Here is a 25,981-nt window from a genome sequence, read left to right as displayed (position 1 = left end):
ACTTTAGAAAGAGTAGAAGTAATTGCAATGGGACGATAATTGGATGGGAGGGATTTGTCATCCTTTTTACGAATTGGTTGGATATGAGGAAATTTCCAAGCAGGAGGAAAAACACCTTTGGAATAAGAAAGTGAAAAAAGTCAGCAAAGAACAGGAGCACAGGTGTTGAGAACAAGTGGAGAAATGCCATCAGGACTTGGAGCTTTCTTACCATCGAGATTCGTCAAAATCCTTCTGATGGAAGACCACAGGCGGCATTGAATAGGGCATGCTAGGAATGGCGGGAGGTGTTTTACCAAGATCATTAATACATGAGTTGGAAGAAAAATGGGATGCTAGCAGGTCAGCTTTAGCCTTGGCTAAATTTACAATAGAACCATCTGTTTTTGACAGAGGTGGGAGCAGTGATGGGCAAACGTTTGGCAAGACACCAGCATGCTCAGCTACCATTAGGGCAAAAAGCAAGTTTTCTACTCTTAGTCTGTTCAAAATCTAGTTTGGACTGATTAATAACTGCTTTACAATTGCTGTAAGCTCTGCTGTAGGCAGAAAATGAAACTTGAGAATTGGAAACAAGCCAATTACTATTTGCAACATTCTTCTCTTGAACAGCCTTAGAACATTTATTGGAAAACCAAGGTTTTTAGATAAAAGACAAGATTTTAAGGTTAAATGTGGAATAAAGAATTCCATTCCTACAAGAATAATTTCGCTGATGCAATCTGAACAAATGTTGACATCAGAAGTTTTGAAACAGTAATCCGACCAAGGAAAAAAAGAAAAGAAATCACACAGGCCATCCCATTTTGCATTCTTGTAATGGCAAACAACACGAGGTTGAGATAGCCATAAGATAAAGGCTTCATTGAAGAAGAAATAATTTGTGATCTGAGGTGCTTAAACGACCACTCACTTTGACTGTGTACTTAGACGGGTTGTTCGTGAGAAAAAGATCAAGAGTGTTGGCTGCATGGTTATGATTGTCCGGTATTCTGATAGGTAAATGAACAATCTGTGATTAGTGGAGTTGGGAGAATGGTAGAGACAACAGATGAATTTGACACAATGAGGTAGAGAGATTTTAAGCCAGAGAAGATTGAAAAGAGGAGATTCCAAATTACCAAGTCTCTGACATGGAATATCAAAATGGACATATGCAGAAGTAACACCTTTGAGGAGAAAAGAATCATACAGAGAATAATTTGGGCAACTGAGGTGAGCAGTGGTTGAATAAACCGATAACTGAGATTCTGTCAGAAAAAGTACATGGGGTTTGGCAGACTGTAAATGAGAATGGACATCATTGAGATTAGAACTGAGACCACATATAATGGTGAAATAAACTAGAAAGTGTTTGAGAGGTTTAGATCTTTTTGTAGATAAGTTTGGTCTATTAGTTTGACAATTCATGGTGTATTCAATAGTAAGAAAAAGTGAGAGGGGGGACATGCTGTATAAAGTAATGAAACTTTTGGATATGGTATGCACATGGTAAGAATATACCTAAATCTTTGACCTAACGTGGTCTCGACAATGTCCCTCGCATACACACTACTCAGACTCTCTCCAGACACTAACTAACAGAGTAGTGGCCGCAAGATTATACACTAGCTGATCTGCAAGCTTCCTAGAGAGATACCAGTAAACGTCTTCAATCATACTGCATGATGGAAGAGATGGAGGACTGTTGATCAGAACTTAGCTCTGGAGACTAAACATGGGTTACACCACTTCAAGCCTCCAATAAGAAAAGTGGTGGTACTGCAACGGTTGATGATTTGGCTGTCACAGACCATCCGGACTTTGCCGAAATTGGGTCCACTTGACTTGAGTGTCACCCAAATATCAGTTCCATCAGCGTTTTAGACTCCCAGGCAGCAAGTACAGCTTGTCAGGCATATCTGAGAGAATATCTGCAACAGCCTCAAGGACCAAATAGAATTATGTGCCAGTGAAATATTAGGAAAGTTAATAGACTGGAGTACAACGTAGAAACTTGAAATATCTTTTAGGAAAACAGTCCTTACATTGCTTAAAGCAGGAGTGGCCTACTTAATTTGTGATGCGATCTACTTTTTCCCTTCAAAATGTGCCGCAACTACCATCTCAAAAATTACATTACACAAGGTACACAAATCGAGGGATGACTGTATATTTAAAATTTTTCGTGATCGACCGAAATTAAATTCGCGATCGACTCGTTGGCCACCCCTGGCTTAAAGGATGGCTGAGTATGAATAGGAAACCAGTAGTCAGAGCACGAGTCTAACTCCCTGAGTCTCCGTGCATTATGTTAAGGTGGTTACATACTTGGGTCTGTACCTGGAAGAGCACATGTTCTTTATTGAGCATGTTAAGTATTTCATTCATAATGTTTTCAAGTGGAGGATATTATTAAGAACTAAATATTGGAGCTCTGCCTCCCACGGATGTAAACTCTATTTAATGGGATCATTTGGAGAAATAATCTCAAGGCTGAATCTTTTTATATCAGGGCTAAGTGGTCTTATCATCTGTTTGATCTTCATTAAGACTTAATTGAGTTAATTGTTCATTTAACTTTTCTTTTTTGGGCTAAGAAATTCTGAGACATCCACAGATGGACTTCAGTCCAGGGAGTGGCTGTCAAAGTTACTTTAAATGGAATGGGGCTCCTCATGGGGCAAGCAAATACATCGGCTGTGCTCTGGTTGCTAAGAGCAGGAAGAGGCATACGTTTTCTTGCTTGTACCTTAATGCCAACATAAACAAATTTGATAAATTTGAAGAACTGGTTAAGTCGTCACATATGAACATTATATTTGTTATTTGGTTTTGTGGTGGTCATTCCCTGACCTTTTCGCATCCTCTGTATTTGGTGGTAATGGGCTCGAACATCAGTCTAATCAAGAAGCATGTGCTACGCACTACTGCTCCTGCCCACCTGGCTACGGAGGCACCTGTGAACATTATAGGAATATCAGAAACACGGTGCCACCCGGACATAAATTATTCAAAATATGAATATGGTCAGTACAATGTAAGCAGAAAGGACAAACACGATGGGGGGAGAGAGTTAAGCTGTTGGTTATGATGTGCACCTAGTTGACACGGACAGCCAGTGTAATGTGGAGTCAGTTTGATGTGACATAAGCACTGAGAAAACAAAAATGAGGTTTGTAGTATGAAAATGACTGTGTTGAGTATATTGAACAACTATACTGACAAACAGATTGGACCAGCAAATCAGAATGTCTCATAATGGACTATTTTAACTTTCAAGATATTGACTAGAAATTGTGTTTTGGTCACTCCTAACAATAGCAGAAATTTTCTGGATTTATTTATGAAGCATGATAGAACAACAAGAGAAAGCAATACACTTGATCTGTTTATCAGTAGTGGCTCTTCATCATTAAGGATCTCCAGATAAAGGAACCATTAAGTGAGAGCATTCTTTTATTCAGAATATGTCTCTACAGACTAGACATATGCATATAGCAGTCCTAACCCAGTATAGTGATAAGATACTAAACCTGTGGAAAGAAAAGTATAGCATACTTTTCTTTCCACAGGTTTTTACTTATCATTATTATTTTTATTATATAGTTTATTTATTATTTTTTCTTCCTTCTGGTCTCTGTCGGGTCGGCTGTGATGTATACGTATACCATTTACATTAGCATTAGTAGAAGCATATGATGCAAGAAAGCAAGCTTATTCAGCATCAGCCAAAAAAAAAAAAAAAAAAAACACAACCACTACTCCCATTTCACCCCTCCGTTCGTTCGAAATACCTGTCCAGCTGAGCCTTAAATTTGTTTAGGCTATCAACTTCAACAACAAGTGATGGAAGTCTATTCCACAAACCAACTGCCCGCTGGCTAAAGGCAAATTTCCGCATATCTATCCGACAGCCGTCCTTCCTCAATTTGAATTTATGCCCTCTCAGATGATTATTCTGAGCAAGAGGAAGAATCCCATCGGCATTGAGCATGCTCAAGCCACTCAAAGCCTTATACACCTCTATCAGATCACCTCGCCGATGCCTAGTCTCCAAACTCTGTAATTTGCAAAACTTAAGCCTTTCTTCGTAAGAGCAACCCTTTGTTCCATTCACTAATCTTGTTGCCCTTCTCTGTACTCGTTCCAGCAGCTCTACATACTTCTTGAAATGAGGCCTCCAGACCTGTACACAGTACTCAAGGTGTGGCCTGACCAATGCCTTATACAAGGGAATAATCACATCCCTATCCCTGCTAGAAAAATTCCTGTATATCATTGACAAGACACCATGAGCTACTCTTGCAGCTCGTCTGCACTGCTCAGAGAACTTCATATCTGCCTGCTCAATTACCCCCAGGTCCTTTTCATTCTCTACCCCTGTCAGCGTAGTACCACAGAGTTGATACGTTGATCTGGGGTTACTGTTTCCCATATGTAGTACTTTACATTTGCCAATGTTAAACTTCATTTGCCACCTCTCAGCCCATCTGCTCAACCTTTCCAGATCCTGTTGCAGCAGCATAGCATCAGTAGTGTCCTTAACAACCCTGCCTACCTTTGTATCGTCTGCAAACTTGAACATTAAGCTTGATATACCATCATCAATATCATTTATAAATACAGAAAACAACAATGGACCCAACACCGAACCCTGAGGAACTCCACTAATAACATTAGTCCACGTTGAGCAGTGTCCATTGATTACCACTCTCTGTCTTCTGCCACTCAACCATCCCTTTATCCATAGCAGCAATTTGCCTCCTATGCCACACTGCTCCAATTTGTGCAGCAGTCTTCCATGCGCAATAGTATCAAAAGCCTTTCTAAGATCCAAATATATAATATCAAAGTTATTCCCTGCATCCAGTTCTTTTGTGACTACATCATAGTATCCAATCAAATTGGTCAGACAAGACCTGCCCTTAACAAAACCATGCTGTGTCTGAGCTATAACTGAATTATTGTCCAGATGATCCTGCAGTGCTTCTTTAACCAGTGCCTCCATTAATTTTCCTGGAACCGAAGTTAAACTAACAGGTCTATAATTACTTGTGTCAGCCTTTGATCCTCCTTTGTGAATTGGGGTTACATTTGCACATCTCCAGTCTATGGGTACCTCCCCTGAGTCCAAAGAAGCTCTCATAATTATGGCTAGGGGTTTGCTTACTTCCTTTGCTGCCTCCTTTAATATAACTGGATAGATTCCATCCACCCCAGGTGCCTTTTTTATGTTTATCCTCAACAATTTCTCCTCCACTTTCCTCTCAGTTATTAGAAAATCATCTAGCTCACTGCCAATGTTTACTTCACCTACGACATTCAATGTTCACCTATGACATTGGTAGCCACCTGAGCAGGACCCTCAACTGTTGAACCATCAACATCCAGTGGACCAATCTGATTCATCCCTTTCCTTCTTGAGTTTAAATAGGTAAAGAACTCTTTTCTGTTTTTCTTTGCATCCTTTGCCAAGGATTTCTCATAATCTGCCTTTGCCTGCCTAATCTCCTTTGTGACTTGGTTACAGACAAACTTATATCTATCATAGGCTTCCATGTCACCCATTAATTTATATGTATCCCATGCATTTTTATTCTCTGCCATATGTCTCATTAGTTCATCTGACAACCATTTAGGCCTGAACTTTGAACAATATTTCTTGGCTGGTATGTAAAGCCTGGTAGCTTCCAAGATTAGTTCCTTGAATGCTTCCCATTTTGAATTTGCTGTTGGTAACATCATCAGTTGGTCCCACTGTATAGAATTTAAATACTGTCTCAGTCCATCATAGTCGCCTTTATGAAAGCAAAAACCCTTCCCTTTACCTCTGATGGTAGTTACCTCCTGTAGTAAATCCCACTTCAGCACACTGTGATCACTGCCACCTAGTGGTTCCTTTATCTGCAGATTCTTAATGCATGAAGAATCACTACTGATAATCAGATCAAGAGAATTACTCCCTCTAGTTTCCTCCCGAACATGCTGGTGTAGAAAACAATCATCCAATAAATCCACAAAAACCTTGCTAGTGAGTGAGTGACCAACCCACAAATTCCAGTCAATATCTGGGAAATTAAAATCCCCCATTATAAGACTCTCTGATTTACTGGCCCATTCTATTTCCCTGTACAGTGTCTTATTATACTCACCAGAGTCATTAGGCCTATAGCACACTCCTACTCTCAATTTTGATTTACCTATGCTTATGTCACACCAAACTGACTCGACACTGCCCTGTACATCGATGTCGACTGGCTTCACTTCCTTGGATTTTATGTGTTTTTTAACTAATAGCATAACTCCACCTCCCTTCCTATCCTGTCTATCCTTTCTGTAGACGTTGTACTCCCCAAATTCCAGTTCTGCATTCCTTATATCTGTGTGACACCATGTCTGATTTCAAATATTAGCATTAGCATTAGTAGAGGCATTTGATGCAAGAAAGCAAGCTTATGCAGCATCAGCCAAAAAAAAAAAAAAAAACCACTTCCACTTCACCCCTCTGTTCGTTCAAAATACCTGTCCAGCTGAGCCTTAAACTTGTTTAGGCTATCAACCTCCACTACAAGGGATGGAAGTCTGTTCCACCAACCAACCACCCACTGGCTAAAGGCAAATTTCTGCACGTCTATCCTACATCTGTCTTTCCTCAATTTGAATTTATGCCCTCTCAGGTGATTATTCTGAGCTAGTGGAAGAATCCCGTCAGCATTGAGAATGCTCAAACCATTCAAGGCTTTATACACCTCTATCAGATCACCTCGCTGGTGCCTAGTCTCCAGACACTGTAATTTGCAAAACTTAAGCCTTTCTTCGTAAGAGCACCCCTTTGTTCCATTCACTAATCTTGTTGCCCTTCTCTGTAATCGTTCCAACAGCTCTACATCCTTCTTGAAATGAGGCCTCCAGACCTGTATACAGTACCCTAGGTGTGGCCTGACCATTGCCTTATACAAGGGAATAATCACCTCCTTATCCCTGCTGGAAAAATTCCTGTATATCATTGACAATACTCCATGAGCTACTCTTGCAGCCCGTCTGCACTGCTCAGAGAACTTCATATCTGCCTGCACAACCACCCCCAAGTCCCTTTCATTCTCTACCACTGTCAGTGTAGTACCACAGAGTTGATACGTTGCTCTGGGGTTGCTGTTTCCCATGTGTAGTACTTTACATTTGTCAATGTTAAACTTCATTTGCCACCTCTCAGCCCATCTGCTCAACCTTTCCAGATCCTGTTGCAGCAGTATAGTGTCAGTAGTGTCCTTGACAACTCTGCCAACCTTTGTATCGTCTGCAAACTTGGACATTAAGCTTGATATACCATCATCAATATCATTTATAAATACAGAAAACAATAATGGACCCAACACTGAGCCCTGAGGGACTCCACTAATAACATTAGTCCACGATGAGCAGTGTCCATTGATTACCATTCTCTGTCTTCTCCCCCTCAACCACCCCTTTATCCATAGCAGCAATTTGCCTCCAATGTCACATTGCTCCAATTTGTGTAGCAATCTTCCATGTGCAACAGTATCAAAAGTCTTTCTAAGATCCAAGTATATAATATCAAAGCTATTCCCTGTAACCAGTTCTTTTGTGACTGCATCATAATATCCAATCAAATTGGTCAGGCAAGACTTCCCCCTAACAAAACCATGCTGTGTCCGAGCTATAACTGAAGTCTTGTCTAAATGATCCTGCAGTGCTTCTTTAACCAGTGCCTCCATTTTAAGTGCCTCCAGAAGTTAAGCTCACAGGTCTATAATTACTTGTGTCAGCCTTTGATCCTCCTTTGTGAATTGGGGTCACATTTGCACATTTCCAGTCTATGGGTACCTCCCCTGAGTTCAAGGAAGCTCTCATAATTATGGCTAAGGGTTTGCTTACTTCCTTTGCTGCCTCCTTTAATATAACTGGATAGATCCCATCCACCCCGGGTGCCTTTCTTATGTTTATCTTCAACAGTTTCTCATCCACTTTACTCCCAGTTATTTCAAGATTCTGTAGCTTACTGCTAGAGTTGAATACACCTCTGGCATTCCCCTCGCTGAATAACTCCTCATGTGTGAATGTCGATGCAAAATATTCATTCAGTTTGTTAGCTACCTGAGCAGGGTCATCAACAGTTGACCCATCAATATCAAGTGGACCAATCTGATTCATCCCCTTCCTTTTAGAGTTTACATAAGTAAAGAACTCTTTGCTGTTTTTCTTTGCATCCCTTGCCAAGGATTTCTCGTAATCTGCCTTTGCCTGCCTAACCTCCTTTGTAACTTGGTTGCATATCAACTTGTATCTATCATAGGCTTCGTGTCATGTGTTAATTTGTAAGTATCCCATGCATTTTTCTTCTCTGCCATATGCCTCATTAGTTCATCTGATATCCATTTTGGCCTAAACCTTGAACAATATTTCTTAGTTGGTATGTAAAGCCTAGTAGCTTCCAAGATTAATTCTTTGAATGCTTCCCATTTTGAATTTGCTGTTGGTAACATCATCAGTTGGTCCCACTGTATAGAATTTAAATACTGTCTCAGTCCATCGTAGTCGCCTTTACGGAAGCAATAACCCTTCCCTTTACCCCTAATGGTAGTTACCTCTTTGAGTAAATCCCACTTCAGCACACTGTGATCACTGCCACCTAGTCATTTATCTGCAGATTCTTAATGCATGAAGAATCACTGCTGACAATCAAATCAAGAGTATTACTCCCTCTAGTTGCCTCCCGAACATGGTGATGTAGAAAACAATCATCCAATAAATCCACAAAAGCCCTGCTAGTGTGCGAGTGACCAGCCCCCAAATTCCAGTAAATATCTGGGGAAATTAAAATCTCCCATTATAAGACTCTCTGATTTACTGGCCCACTCTATTTCTCTGTACAGTTTCTTATTATACTCATCAGAGTCATTAGGCCTATAGCACACTCCTACTCTCAATTTTGATCTCCCAATGCTTATGTCACACCAAACTGACTCAACACTGCACTGTCCAGCGATGTAGACTGGCTTCACTTGGTTTTTATATGTTTCTTAACTAATAGCATAACCCCTCCCCCCCTTCCTATCCTGTCTATCCTTTCTGTAGACGTTGTGCTCCCCAAATTCCAGTTCTGCATCCCTTATCTCTGTGTGACACCACGTCTCTGATATCCCAACAATATCTGCCTTTGATGTTTTGAGCAATACCTCAAATTCATCAAATTTATTTACTAAACTCCTAGCATTGGTGTACACGCAAGTATACCTGCACCTGTTTCTAATCTTAGCTACCCTAACACAACCCATGTGTTTACTTGTACCGCAATGGCTCCCAGCAGTCTCTGAAATATCATGCATCTTGTTTTTCAGGCTTCTGCTCATTCTAATAGAAGCAGTGCAAGAATCTCTTTCACCTCTGCCAGTGGCTACTGTCAATCTATTGGTCTTTGTCTCCCCCCCAAGCCAGCAGTTTTCCGACCCACCTAACACTGCCTCGATAGCATCAGCAAATATTCTTGCACCCTTTCTATTTAAGTGTATCCCATCCCTGTAGAAGCAATCTCTCCTGTTAACAAGTACAGTCCAGGCTGAAAAAAATTCTAACCCTTGAGCCTTGCACAATCTTTCCAGGGCCGAATTGATCGACAAGGCTCTCATCATATACTCCCTCCTATCGTGTCTGGGCAGAATTGCAGACACTTTCAAATTCAACCCTACTTCTCGGCTTTTGTTCAACAGTGACCTGTACTTGTTAAGTAATTCTGCCGGTCTCCTACTCTTAATATCATTAGTGCCAATGTGTACAACTATATCACCTTTTGTGCCCTTAAAAGATGATATTCGCTCTACAACATCATCAACCTTTTCCCCTGGCAGACATACCCTGGTCCTGTTCCACCTATCCTTTTTACAAAGCATGTTCCCCGTTTCCCTGACAATAGAGTCACCAACAACTATTAGTTCCTTCGGGACCAGTGCATTCTGCCTTGGGAGTTGCCTCCGTGTCACGTGATGCCCAAGTGCAAGCTCTGGCGTTGATGTGGGCAGCTGAGGGCTTGATGGGCCCCTCAATTTAGTTTCTTCGAGGGCATCCACCCTGTCCTTCAAGCTCTCATATAGGCCCACAAGAATACGTCTCTGATATCCCAACAATATCTGCCTTTGATGTTTTGAGCAATACCTCAAATTCATCAAATTTATTTACTAAACTCTTAGCATTGGTGTACACGCAAGTATACATGCACCTGTTTCTATTCTTAGCTACCCTAACACAACTCATGTGTTTACTTATACCGCAATGACTCCCAGCAGTCTCTGAAATATCCTGCATCTTGTTTTTCAGGCTTCTGCTCATTCCAATAGAAGCAGTGCAAGAATCTCTTTCACCTCTGTCAGTGGCTACTGTTAATCTTTTAGTCTTTGTCTCCCCCCAAGCTAGCAGTTTTCCGATCCACCTAACACTGCCTCGATAGCATCAGCAAATATTCTTGCACCCTTTCTATTTAAGTGTATCCCATCCCTGTAGAAGCAATCTCTCCTGTTAACAAGTACAGTCCAGGCTGAGAAAAATTCTACCCCTTGAGCCTTGCACAATCTTTCCAAGGCTGAATTGATCGACAAGGCTCTCATCATATACTCCCTCCTATCGTGTCTGGGCAGAATTGCAGACACTTTCAAATTCAACCCTACAGTGACCTGTACTTGTTAAGTAATTCCGCCGGTCTCCTACTCTTAATATCATTAGTGCGAACGTGTACAACTATATCACCTTTTGTGCTCTTAAAAGATGATATCCGCTCTACAACGTCATCAACCTTTGCCCCTGGCAGACATACCCTGGTCCTGTTCCACCTATCCTTTTTACAAAGCATGTTCCCCATTTCCCTGACAATAGAGTCACCAACAACTACTAGTACATGTACATCATAACAGAAACAGAGACCTGGACTATTGTTGTAGCTCCTACGATTTTCGCTGCCGACCCTATTGAAGAAGTAGTTAAATTCCTAGGACCCACAGCTTTTGGTTCTTACAATTATTATACCCTTATTAATTGCATTTTATTTTTATTTCAGGTAAATTGATTTTTTACTTACAAGTCCACCCTATTCTTCCATGGTTACTACACCTTATATCTTAACTCCCCTGCCATATACACAAATATACTGATTTTTACCTTTTTGTCTCTTATTCATTATGGTTGCCGATCCTTTCGGCGTCTACTGCAGTTCCCAGATCCATAACCTGGTCTTATATACATTTTATAAATTTTGCATAAACTCTTTAGCCCATTCCTGTTTGATAAGACTTTTGTAATTTCACTGCACCTTTATCTTTTTATATATATATATATAAGTTAGTAGTAGTGAAGGGCAGTGTGCTAACGTTACGGTACTAGTAACGCTAGTTATGGAGGACAAAGAGCGAACGGAACTGAAATTGCTATCATGGTGAACAAAGAAGGGAGCTAAGATAAAGGAGAAGTAATAAGATATAATAAGAATTAATAAGAATAACTTAGTGCTGTTCATCCTGTGATTTCAGCACCTTTTTCAGGGGCCAGCCGCTGAAATCAGAGGAAGAAACGGCAATAAGTGGGTATAGCCACTGTTTCTGACATGAAATACACGCCCCCACATGGTACACATGAAAAGTAGGTAAGGTTTGTTTAAGGTAGGTAAAGTCAGTTAAAATAATTTGTTTAAATTTGTATTTCATGTCAGAAACAGAGGCTATACCCACCTATTGCCATTTCCTCCTCTGATTTCAGTGGCTAGCCCCTGAAAAAGGTGCTGAAATCACAGGACGAACAGCACTAAATTATTCCAATTATTAATTCTTATTATTCCTTATTACTTCTCCTTTAACTTAGATCCCTTCTTTGTTCACCGTGATAGTGATTTCAGTTCCTTTCGCCCTTTATCCTTCATAACTAGCATTACTAGTACCGTAACATTAGCACACTGCCCTTCACTACTACTAACTTATGTAGAAATTATGGTCGTTGGGTACTTTCTGCATATAGCAGTGTCCCAGGTCCATAATCCATTATTATTATTATTTTTACTATTAATAATATCTTAAACTGTTGCTTCCTATAAAACACACACACACACACACACACACACACACACACACACACACACACACACACACACACACACACACACACACACACACACATATATATATAACCATAAAAATAAATTAGAAAAAAAATTAAAAATAAAAATAATGCCAGCAGCATGGCAAGACAAGAGTGAAAATAGTTAAAATTAAACATAATGATCAAACCTACAGGGAGGGAAGAGATGGGTAACAAGAATAAAAATATTGCAGCAGAAACTCTAAGATAATTTTGGATAATTGCTAACGCTGCGCCTGTGCTGCCATCCATAGTTCATTATTCGTCTATATAATCTGGTTAAGATTACTTTTGTCAGTAGTGTGGCTTTGCATTGGAGTGCTCGTATCTGTTCTATTTTTTAATTTTTGCTGCATCAGGGCCACTGCTATTCAAGTCCTCTAGCGGTTCATTGGCGGTTCGATCTTAGGATCGGGTGGCGGACTGATCTTTCGATTGACTCGCCTTTGCGGCGATTTGTCTGGCGATCGAAATGCAGCGATTCCCTGACCATTACTGGCCTTGTGGTCCTCTGTTGAGATGGGGCGTAATGATCAGTCTATTTTTGGTTTATTTTTGTTTTATTTATTGTAGTGCTTTACATCTCTGTTGGTGATATTTCACATAAATTTGGACCTGGTGCTTGTCAGAGGGGGCGCCGTTAAATTTCTATTTAATTGGCTTTCGAAATTTAATGAATTGCTATTTTATTATCCTTACATTTAGATGTTCTAAATTATCTTAGAGAGTTTCTGCTGCAATATTTTTATTCTTGTTACCCCTCTCTTCCCTCCCTGTAGGTTTGATCATTATGTTTAATTTTAACTATTTTTCGCTCTTGTCTTGCCATGCTGCTGGCATTATTTTTATTTTTAATTTTTATTCTAATTTATTTTTATGGTTATATTTCAAAGCATCATGTAGAGGAATATGCTTTTTGCTGCCTCTGATGTTTGCTGCACATTTTTATTTTATTTTTATTATGAAAGATTCAATTTCCAACTATTTTAAACATTATTCAAATATATATATATATATATAGGAATGGGATTTGCATCCCTGAACTGCTGAACCATCCCATTTATTCTGTTATTCTTTTTATTTCTTGTGAGCAATTAGTTTTACAAAGAACACATAGTGAGAAACTATGTCAGTGAGAAAATATGATCTACAATAGCAAGAAACTATATTCTTCCTATACTATCTTTTCTCCTTCAAAAAAGTTTCAGCAATCTAGTTCTAGAAGTAAATAAATAATGATACTTTGTACATTATTTATTTACTTCTTTTTCTGTTCCTGGTTGTACTGATCATGAATTTAACCTCTTGCTTTCATTTCAATTGTTTACATTTTTTTTAACCATTTGAGACCTCTTTTTGTGTTATTCTTATATTCTATCGATTTCTACTACGTGTTATTTTATTTCTGGTTTCAGATTGGCCTAGTTGTACTGTCAGTTTAGGTAAGGCTTTTTACTATCTTGTCCATACATTTTCCTTTTGTTCCTCTGTTGAGTCAACCATGACCAATATGCCTGAATCAGTGTCCTCACCCATATTTATCTCCTTTTGGCCTTTACCTTTTATAGTTAAAATTCTTAATTTTATTAAAATTTCCCTATTTCATCATTTTTTAATTGTACTTTGCTTTGGTATGTGCTTTATGTTAGAAACAGAGGCTCTATATTGTCGTCCTTTCATGCAATTCTGGTGGTTAACCCATGGTTGTGCAATACATGACAATATATTTATCAGTTTTTATTTTTATTTGTACATTTGTGTATTTTTTTATTTACATACACCAAATAATTTCTTTCTTTCATTTCTCATTCTTCTTACTCTTTACTCTGTTCTATATTTCTTAACTCTATTTCTGTCTTTACTCTATATATATATATATATATATATATATATATTATAAAACCTTAAAAAATGAGGAATTTCAAAATACAGTTTGGTTATTTTTCACTTAAAAAACTATTTAATAACAATATATGAATAATAATAACAAACTTGGTCAAAACAATACATGATTAGTTGTTTACATCCCTTTTCAGCCTTTTTTAATCTAAATCTTTCATCCTGGCTGAATTGTTAGTAAATACACTGAATAATAAACCAAACAAAGCAAACTATGGGCATATTTTTATAACTTTATGAATAAATAATTCATAAAGTTATAAAATTATTCATTATGGTTGCTGGTCTATCTATCTATAAAAATATTTAGGAATTATTTTTTTACCATTCTGTATTTTCATAAATAATTAATAATTTGTTATGTAAAACATGTAATAAATATTTTTAAGATATTTAAATAAATTTCCATAACTAAAATATCATATACTTGACTCAGATAATTTATTTATTTCAAAAGTCTATATACCTGTGCCATCAACTTTAACTCTGTATATGACATCCAAAATAACATCTGAATAATATATGTACTTCTGACGAGCATCAAAATCCAATCCAACGAAACGAGCTGATTTGCTGACAATTGGTACCATAGAATCACTAAATCCAGCATTCACAGGTGATAAAAGAACTCCCCTAACAAATTTCTGTTGGGCATAAAGAAGAAATTCTTCTATTCCTAAGTGATAAAATGCAATGATTCAATTTCCTTTCTGTTAGAAGCAAATCATATAATAAAAGTACATTATACTGCTATAATGTTTACAATACATAATAAAATAACTAGCATGAATAAATAAAATAAATAAATAAAAATAAATAGGATAAATAAAATAATTAAGAAAGAGCTAAAAATCAAGGTAATGTAATCTTGTTGATTATAACTAACTCACCACCCCACCCCTCCCAAGTTCATGATCACTAAAATTTCTCAAAAACAACTACATATACCAGTTCATTCTCTGCAATGAAAATAATATCCAAAACTCAGCATTGCCATGTAAAAAAAAACAACTATTTGCATGTTCTCATATTTCTTAAATGCATCAGCTCTCTCTCTCTCTCTCTCTCTCTCTCTCTCTCTCTCTCTCTCTCTCTCTCTCTCTCTCTCTCACACACACACACACAATCTTGTGTGAAAACCAGTGCTTTGTCCTTCATCTACAAGTAAACAGCAGTTAAAATGCTAAAATGTTACATTAATGATCTGAAATGTTCAAGTTTTGGCCATCCCTAATTTTGAATAACTGATCAGAACCGAAGCAGATGCTATGTGACACCTAAAATTTATTAAATAGACTACTTTTTGTACTCTGAATATAGGTAAGGTTGAACAATGTTTTCAATTTAATACTATCATGTTTATTTTATTTTCAAATAATGAAATATATGGTGGGCCATACAGTTCATTATTTGTTGATTTTTCATTTTCACTTGAGTTCTCAACGCCTTTCAAAAAACTATTATTTATTAATTTTGGCTTGGTATTTTTCCTATATTAGTTTTGACAACCTTTGGGTATGTAAGGTTATTGGCATGAGATAAATTCCTTTAACATTTTGCCGAGCATATTTTAGAAACTGAAACTACAGTACACAAGATTATATCTGATAATATATTAATCTCACTGTTTATTTCTTTCACTGCTATCAGTGACAATGCTCAAATGGCACTGTTGACTGATTCTTGATGACTCTTTCATTGGGTCTACTGGCTTAAAGCTACTGGCAACATTATGATCAAAAGTTAAAAATATTTGATATATGTTACTGCAAAAGCCTGAAATAAATCCTAGGATATACCAGTTTCAAGTGGTAAAAACCAAAATATCAACACAATTCACTTTGATTTGGTAAATACTAGGATTTTCCAGTTTTCATTGATAAATGCTGGTAGTACGTGTGCACGCACGCATGCACATGTACTACCAAATATTAATAAGTGAAGTACTGTAAATTGGACAATCAGAATATATGGAATATGTTACCTAAACAATCTTAAGAGATACAGGAGATATATCTCTTGTATGGCCTTGTTTAAAAATTGGAAACATAAATGAACAGTTAATATGGAATATTTTCGAAATTATCACTGCTTCTCTTTCCTCACCATTACCAACAAACTTTTGGGATAGGGATATATCCTTCCCATAATCCCTTTGTTTAAAAATCAAACAGAGGTTTCTGTTAATCACATTTGCAATGATCACTTTTCTTATTTTTAAACAAGGGCCTCAGGGCAGGGATATATCTCCACAAGCCATAAGTTTATTATTAGCTACATGGTGCAAGGAAGCCTGAGGCTTATGCTACACCAACCAAACGAAAAAAAAAAAAAAATTCCTGAGTTATCCCGAGAGAGAGAGAGAGAGTCAAAAGTAGAAGAGAATCGCCAAGAAAGAGAAGAATGATGATATCCAGCTCAGGACTCTGGGTGTGCCATACTCACCAGATCTGAGCCCCTGGGGGATGTATGGGTAACATATTCACTATATTTGGGTATGCGATAACAAAATTTGCAAATTCTCTTCCATTATGTTTGTGAAGAACATAATATACAATATAGTACATTATAATTATTTATTATTGAAAATAATTATTACATGAAAAGTATCAGTATTAGCAAAGGCACATGATGCAAGAAAGCAAGCTTATATAGCATCGGCCAAAAAAAAAAAAAAAAAATCCTTATTTCACCCATCCACTTGCTCCAAATGTTTGTCAAGTTCTGCCTTGAATCTATTTAAGCTATCAACTTCTACAATGACAGATGGAAGTTTGCTCCAGCAATCAACCACCCGCTGGCTAAAGGCAAACTTCTGCACATCTATCCTACAACCGTCTTTCCTCGATTTGAATTTATGTCCGCTCAGGCGATTATTCGAGAAAGAGAAAGAATCCCATCAGCATTGAGCATGCTGAAACAATTCAAGGCTTTATACACCTCAATCAGATCACCTCGCAGGTGCCTAGTTTCCAGACACTGCAATTTGCAAAACTTAAGCCTTTCTTCGTAAGAGAAACCCTTTGTTCCATTCACTAATCTTATTGCCCTTCTCTGTACTCATTCCAACAGCTCTACATTCTTAAAATGAGGCCTCCAAACCTGTATACAGTACTCAAGGTGTGGCCTGACCATTGCCTTATACAAGGGGATAATCACCTCCTTATCCCTGCTAGAAAAAATTCTGTATATCATTGACAAAACACCATGAGCTACTCTTGCAGACTGTCCACACTGCTCAGAAAACTTCATATCTGCCTGCACAATTACCCCCAGGTCCTTTTCATTCTCTACCACTGTCAATGTAGCACCACAGAGTTGATACTTTACTCTGGTCTGTAATTACCTGTGTCTCCCTTTGATCCTCCTTTTGTGGATTGGGGTCACATTTGCACATCTCCAGTCCATGGGTACCTCCCCCGAGTCCACGGAAGCTCTCTTTTTAACACACACACACACACACACACACACACACACACACACACACACACACACACACACACACACACACACAGTTCTCTGTACAAATTTCCCCCTAATTCATTGATTGGAATAAGTGGGATGGAAACGAACACATTTTTTAAATACACTACAAGATATTGGTACCAGAATGTTAGAAAAAACACTGAGGAAGGAGGGAGTAAGAATATTCCAGACTTCATCATTACTCAATGGCAGGTAGTAATCACACAATCATTAGCTGGAGGATGAAGAAAGATGTTGCAACAGTTAAAGGTTAAAGCACAGTCTTAATTTCTGTAAAGAGGCCTACAACAGTTTATGATGCTACATGGCACCTATGAATTGGCCAGACCACAGATTAAGAGTGTATATATTAGAATTATGGAATATCTTTAAAGCAATAATCACAGAAGCCATGAATGCATAAATACCATTAAGAAAATATAGCATGAAGTGGATGCCGAGATGGATGAATATAGAACTGGCCAGTCTAATAGAGCAGAAAGGGATGACATGGGAAAGTTAGAGAGCAATAAAAAGTAGTGAAGTCAAAAACAGCTACAAGTTATAATAATTATTATTATTATTATTATTATTATTATTAGCCAAATGGTTCAAGGAAGCCTTTTTTTTTATGTTGCAGGTGCAACATAAGCCTGAGGCTTATGTTGCACCTGCCAAAAAAAAAAAAAAAATTTCCCAAGTTACCCTGTGAGAGAGAGAGAGAGAGAGAGAGAGAGAGAGAGAGAGAGAGAGAAGTAGAAAGGAATCACCAAGAAAGAGAAGAATGATGATATCTGTAATGGTACAAGAGAAGAGGTTAGGGCAGCCTGGACTGAGCATGAGAAAGTACTGGCTAAAAGTGCAAAAAATGGGGATGGGGACACAAGGAGTTTTTCAGTATCTGAATATAAAGAAGAAAGAAACAAATCAGATCAGACCCTTGTGTACCGGGTGTGCAAAATCTTAGATAATCCAGCTGATGTTTCTGATGAATTTAATAAGTATCTCACATCGATGTTTACTGAAGAAAGACTTTGTGGTGAGATGAGGCTGTGCAAGTGAAACTGGAAAGCATGAAATTAGCAATATTAAAATTTTAGATGATCATTTATTAGAAAATCTTTCAAACCTAAAGGCAAGTAAGGCACCTGGAGTTTATGGCACATACCCAGTAATTTTGAGGGAGGCAGCCAGAGAGTGTACTAAACCACTGAAGTTAATTATGATGGCATCGTTGGACATGGGAGAGATTCCTCTGGATTGAAAAACTGCCAACGTATTGCTAATACATAAAAGGACTTCTAAGAGTGAAGTCAGTAACTACAGACCAGTTAATCTAACTTCAGTAGTAGAGAAAATCTTGAAAGTAACGATTAAGAGCATTATCCAGGGACATTTAGATAGAAATGGCATTCTTAAGGATAACATGGTTTTGTTAAGGAAAAATCATGTTTAACTAATAATAAGCTTTCTGATACAGCTACTTGTGAGCTGGATGTAGGGAACAATTTCAACATAGCTTAGATTTTAGCAAAGCATTTGCTAAAATTTGACTCAGTCCCTCATAAGAGGTTGCTGTATGAGCTGCAAAATGTTGGGATTGCTAGCAAAATTCTAAGATGGATAGCAGAATGACTGGCAAAGGTAAAGAAAGCCAACACAAGAACCACTGCAAACTACGGAAAATTTATCAGACAAACTGATTTGCCACTACTGCAGTTTCTCCCTGCATTCTTAGTAAACAGATGGTGCATATTATCGGTAGCGGCAGTAGAAGCTGAGAACAATATACTGAGTAACACGTAGGCATGACAGACGATGTACTGATTGGTGCGTGAACACAACAGACAATAACATCATAGCGTTAAGTGAATGACTGATGTAATGATATGTATAAACAGGGTGTTTCAAAAGTGATGGTCAATAATTTAAAGGTGAACTGTACAGACTACAATATGCAAAAAAACCTAGTAAACATGGGTCTGTAAGTGAATCGTTTTCGAGATATATTGCACATTTATAGTTGGGATCCACCACTGACTTGTTTGTTTAGGTTAGGTTATGCTCATTCTCTCTCTCTCTTTCCCCCTTCTCAATGCTCTGAGACGTAGCACATCTCTTGTCAAAGGGTAGTCAACATGGAAAGAGGTTATAGCAACAAAGAGTATGCAGACATGCACTTCGTGTATGGTAAAGCCAACGGCAGAGCATTCGAGGCTGCATGTTTGTACCAAGAAGCATTTCCCCACCGAAGGCAGCCCAACAGGCACAGATTCATCAGGGTATATCAACGCCTTAGAGAAAATGGGCGCTTCACACATGGGGTATGATTAGGTAGGCCCAGAAGCATAACACCTGATGTTGAGGAAAGGGTGTTAGAAAGAATAGAACAAAATCCAGGAATTTCGACAAGGGGGGAGTTGCTCTTCAAGAGCATGTACTGTGTTATAGCAGTGTGTGTGGCGAATTTTACATCACCAATTACTGTACCTCTACCATATCCAGCGTGTACAAGGTCTCAGCAATACACACCACCCTCCCAGAGTGCTCCCATAGTCAGTGGCGGATCTTAACAGAAAATGTGCATTATCTCGAAAACGGTACATTTGCGGCCTGATGTTCACTGGGACTTTTTTGCTTATTTTAGTTTGTACTTTTCACCTTTAAATTATTGAAAATCATTTTTGAAACACCCTATAAAGAATCTTTCTTTCTTTTCCTATTATTTCCTAATATAACCTTTAAGGTTAGCCTACGAAATATAAGGAAACCCTTTCCTATTATTTTCTAAGCCTACCTTAAATGTCAGGTTAGGAAATATAACGTAAAATAAAGCAACCTTTTCCTTTTTTTCCTAACCTAACTTTAAGGTTAGGTTATGAAACCTGTAAAATTAGGCTTCATAATTTAAGCAATGAAATCAGTAATATGGTTTTTCTAATAGCGAAAACACTTGTGAACTCCAATAATCTGCTTTTAATAATGAGAAAAAACTAATCATTACATCATCTGTCAGCCTACATGTCAATCAGTATATTGTTCTCAACTTCTACTGACACTACCAATACATGCACTGTCTGTTTACCGAACATGCAGGAAGAAACTGTAGTAGCGGCAAACCAGTTTGTTCGGTAAGTTCCCTGTAGTTTGCCAAGGTTCTCAAGTTGGCTGTCTTTACCTTAGCCTAATGACTATAGGACAGAAGGTAGAGGGTTTTGATTAGTGGATATTCTTCAGATTGCTGTAAGGTCAGAAGTGAGATCCACAAAGGTGGGTTTCAGACCACAGTTGTTTCCGATTTTCATAAATGACATCAATGAAGGGCATGATGCCAAATTTTGCAGAATACATAGAGGCTGGGAGAGATGGTAATTATCAATGTCAAGCAGCACTCCTTCACGATGACTTGAACAGACTTCAAGGATGGTCAGAAAATTTTGCAGCTATGTTTTAATGCAGCAAAATGCAAGGCTTACACTTGGGGAAAAAGCAACTCCAAAATAACTTATATACTTGGTGGGGTTGAACTGAAAACAGTAGAGGAAGAAAGGGATCTAGGCAGATATGCAATTCTCAGAGCAGTATAAACAGGTGGCCAGGAAAGCCCACTGTGTCCTATCAATAATTTATTGAACAATAGTCTATAGAGATAGGGAGCTCATAGTCCACTGTATAAGGTAAATGTAAGCCCATACTTGGAATACTGTGTCCAAATATGGAGACCTCTAAAAAAAAAAAAAAGACATTGAGCTTCTTGAAATGAACCAAGGACAGACAATTCACATGGTGAGATTGGCAAAAGGATGGCTGTATGAGGAAAGTCTTTGATTATGTAGACTACAGAACTTGGCACCTGGGCACATTAGAAATGACCTGGCTGAGGTTTATAAGGATCTGAGAAGGATTAGTAAAAAGAATGAATGCATAATTTTCACTGTTATAAAGAATTCCAGAAGTAGGGTGCTAGAAATTCCGATTAAATTTGAGATTTAAACTATATTGTAAAAACTTTTCTTTGACCAGCAAGTTGTTGATTACTGGAATAGGCTGCCTCTGCAGTTAGTAAGAGCCGACAGACGACTGATGTAATCATATGTATGTTTAGGAAAGAAGATATGTATGTTTGAAGAAATTCAAGAGTCAGCTGGATAATTTCCTATGTGGGGAGGGAAGAGTCTAATTTGTCTATTTTCTTATCTATTACAATATAGTGTCAGTAATTCGAACTAATTGGGACTGGGGGTAGTTCGGACTTCTGATTTGTTTGGATTTTTGAACTTATTAAAAATACTCTTCTGGAGACTAAAAAAAAAAAAAAGGTTCAATTAGTTTAGAAATAAAAACACTAAGTTGTACTTACGTATTTTTATTCATAGGTAACAAAAAAAAATGGAACTTTCAGCTACAATAACATGTGTATAGGCCTTTAACAAAAATAATTACTTATTTTTTGCTGCACTTTTTTGAACTTCATTTCTTTGTTGCCAGATCTCTCACTCTTTTCAGAAAGTAGTTGAGTTAGATAGCATTCAATTTATTGATCGTTTGTCGATTCAGCATTCAGTTTGTTTCTTGATTTTCACGTATCGTTAATTTTGTTAATTGATAAGCTAATAAAAGCTAAATTTGTGCTTTATATCTTCATTTTTATAGCCTGTGGATAATATTTATCCGATTTTTGCTTATTACAATTGCTGTTTAATAAAATCAAAATTCAATTCTCAAATGTGATCACAGTAACTGCCGTTTAGTGTAATTGTTTTTTTTTTTTTGGCACCAGCATAAAAAAATAAATAACTGCTAGCTCATTTGAATTATTGACATTCAGATTTTCAATGCGCTACTGTATTTACTTTTTTTTTTTTTTTGGCCCGTGCAGTCTTGATTTGTCTTGATCTTGTCAAGATTGACAAGATCAAGACAATCGAACCATATGTGTGAATTTAAGTGGTTGCCTGTGGCCAGTATTTGAGGAGAAAACCTAGTTTAAAAATATTAAATTGAAAAAGATGAATAAAAAATACAAATAAAATAAAGATGACATGATTTCAGTTAATGTATATTCTCATGGGCAACACAGTGGATATAATCACTGTCATCCTCTTCTTCCTCCTCCCCACTGGATAGAAAATGCCTGGGTTCAAAATCAATGACACGAGGAAATTTTATGTGTCCCCCCATCTCCCACAATGTGGTTGAGTTGGTTGGCCTCCGGCAAGGATTGCACGATTTTTTCTTCTGGAAATTCAGTTTTTTTTTTTTGTCCAGCAAATGGACAATAAACACAATTTTGAGACAATATTTGTGTAACTTTTGATTTAAAATTAGCAGTGTAGTTATTATTTGTGATTCTCTGATTAAGATGATGAATTTGTTCATTAAATTTTTAGCCAGAGCTCATAATTGCAGTACTCACCTCCAGAGATTTAAGTTATACGGTTGGAAACAGAAGGCCAATAGCCATAACAAGTGGCTTTCGTTTTACACGTCTTCATTTGGCAATGGTAGAATGAGAGTAAACGCATGTATTTAAGAAGGCTAAGTTCCCGTGATGCTCCTGGATACACGTGGGAATCTCAGATGCATGAGATTCCAGACCGGTGCTATGTTATAGGGTAGTTTGGAATTTAATACTTGAAGAGTGGAATGGCGGCAAAACCATTCTATAACTAGGGCTTCATATTGGAAAATTTTAAAACTGGATTTTAATTTGATAATAGGAATGGCTGAATCTACTAAGGGGGTGCGGTTGTGGGATTGAACATGTGTTGCTAATTCGGTATTGGACTGTCCCGTCCTAAAGCTATTGTAGTGGTAGTACGCACGTGTGTTACTTGGCCTTTGTAATTGCTTACAAAAAAATTTATCTAGCCTCCATAGAAAATCATATATTACAACCATACTCCCCAGATATTAAATTATTTATGCGATACGCTGACGATATCCTCTTAATAGGGCACAAATCCACAATAAATGATCTTTTCATTAAATTTAATTCCATGCATAATAGATTAAAATATACCCTGGAATTTTAATTTCCTAAACTTCACTATATACAGAAGCGATACAAAACTAGGAACAAGAATTTTCAGAAAAAATAGCATTAGCATTAGCATTAGCAGAGGCATATGATGCAAGAAAGCAAGCTTATTCAGCATCAGCCAAAAAAAAAAAAAAAAAAACCCACTCCCATTTCACCCCTCCGTTCGTTCGAAATACCTGTCCAGTTGAGCTTTAAATTTGTTTAGGCTATCAACTTCAACAACAAGTGATGGAAGTCGGTTCCACCAACCAACCACCCGCTGGCCAAAGGCAAATTTCCGCACACCTATCCGACATCCGTCCTTCCTCAATTTGAATTTATGCCCTCTGAGGTGATTATTCTGAGAAAGATGAGAGAGATACTTACACTTTGAATCACATCACCCCCTCAACACAAAAAAAGCAGTCCTTTATAATCAAATTTACAATGCTATAAAATACAGTTCCACACATTATGACCTTAATAATGAACTACAATATCTTACAAGTAAATTCATATCTAGAAAATATCCTATTCAATTAATCAAACAAACTATTATCACAGTCCAAAATAATATCAACAACCCACCCAAACGCATGTCCAATAATAATCCACGTATTATCCTCCCTTACCATAGTAATTTTGCCAACCAATTCCGCCATTTATTCAAAAGTACTGATATCACCCTTACATTCTCATCTTACAATAAACTAGGTTCATTATTCAACTCATATAAAGATACATAAAATTACCACATTAGCGACATGAATAATATCATCTACTTAATAAAATGTCAAGATAACTGTAACGCTTGCTACATTGGTAGTACCACCACAAAATATGGTTCTACCAAAACATCAACACACGCGCGTACTACCACTACAATAGCTTTAGGATGGGACAGTCCAATACCGAATTAGCAACACACGTTCAATCCCACAACCGCACCCCCTTAGTAGATTCAGCCATTCCTATTATCAAATTAAAATCCAGTTTTAAAATTTTCCAATATGAAGCCCTAGTTACAGAATGGTTTCGCCGCCATTCCACTCTTCAAGTATTAAATTCCAAACTACCCTATAACATAGCACTGGTCTGGAATCTCATGCACTTGAGTTTCCCACGTGTATCGAGGAGCATCACAGGAACTTAGTCTTCTTAAATACACGCCTTTACTCTCATTCTACCATTGCCAACTGAAGACGTGTAAAACGAAAGCCACTTGTTATGGCTATTGGCCTTCTGTTTCCAACCGTATAACTTAAATCGTTTCAAATTTCAACATTGACAACCAAGGACGAAGACGTGCACTTCTACTTCCTTGCGCACATTTTAATTCTGTTTTTAAATCCTAACTTATTCATGCTAACTTAAATTTAAAATTATCATCCAATTTATTCCAACATCAATGCAGATTATAAAAAGGTGAGTATCATAATAAATTAAATTAAGCTACGCTATTATATTGTGTCAGTTATAAATGGTACTTTAAGAGATCTACAATTTTCGAAATACATGACTTTATCATGTAGAAGTACCATAATCTGAAAGAGCATAGTATTTACTGCCATTAAATAAGCAGCATTAGGGTAGCCTTATTCTATTTGATCCTAGTTTAGTGTTTTTAAATTAAAACACTAAACTAGGATCAAACTTTTGTTGTTTTTAAATTAAACTTAAGACTAATATCATTTCTCAGACTAGAGCAAAAAAAGGGCTCAAAGCAGTGAAAATGATTGGTTGGAGAACTTGTAAAGGCAGTTTTCTGCAAATCAGAATTATGTCATGTGTGTTAATTGTGCTCTTTTTGTGAAGCTACCTCTTGAGCTCTTTTTGTAATGCAGAACATGATATAACCAAGGATAAAAAGAGAAGAACCCATCAAGCACTCAGCTGCCCAGACCAATGCTTGAGCTCATGTTTCAGAATCAGACAAAACAAAGACATCCTCAGGTAGAAACATCCCCTGATCCCACAGGAAGTAGCTATAGTTGATGACTTGACTGTCAGGAAATGAAACTGAAAATATATTATACAAAAAGGACAAGCGGAACAGGAAGTAGGATACGTCTGCAAAAGGCTAAACTACGTGATATTTTACAGCAGTTTAAGAGCACAAAAGGTGATACTGTTGTACGTATTGATAATAATGATATTAAAAATAGGAGATCTGAGGATTTAATTAACAAGTAAGGAGCAAGTTAATAAAAAAAATTGTGAATTCGGATTGAAATTGAAAGTGTCTACAATCCTGCCATGATAGGAAGGAGTACATGATAAGAGCCTTGTCAATCTTTTATTTGGCCCTGGAGAGACTATGCAAGGTTCATGTAGTAAAATTTTTCTCAGCATGGTCTGTACTAGTTAACAGGAGAGACTGTTTCTATAGGGATGGGATAGACTTAAATAGAAGGAATGCAAGAATATTTGCTGATGCTATTGAGGCCATTTTAGGTGGGTTGGTAAATTGATAGCTTG

General features: G+C 37.5%; 1 protein-coding gene across 1 annotated transcript in view; it reads right to left on the bottom strand.

The window, feature by feature from the left end:
• The window catches only part of mgl (low-density lipoprotein receptor-related protein megalin), a 1,043,262-nt gene that overhangs the window by 780,876 nt on the left and 236,405 nt on the right, over nucleotides 1-25,981 (bottom strand). The window contains exon 15 of the mRNA XM_090381453.1: nucleotides 14,483-14,692. Within this exon, the coding sequence (XP_090237579.1) occupies nucleotides 14,483-14,692 (210 nt within the window). The remainder of the gene's footprint in view (nucleotides 1-14,482; nucleotides 14,693-25,981) is intronic.

Source organism: Mastigoproctus giganteus, chromosome 9 (assembly GCF_048544385.1).
Source record: "Mastigoproctus giganteus isolate SK-2022 chromosome 9, ASM4854438v1, whole genome shotgun sequence".
Lineage (NCBI taxonomy): Eukaryota > Metazoa > Arthropoda > Arachnida > Uropygi > Thelyphonidae > Mastigoproctus > Mastigoproctus giganteus.
Note: the sequence above shows the minus strand (reverse complement) of the source record. Positions and strands in the feature narration are given on the sequence as shown.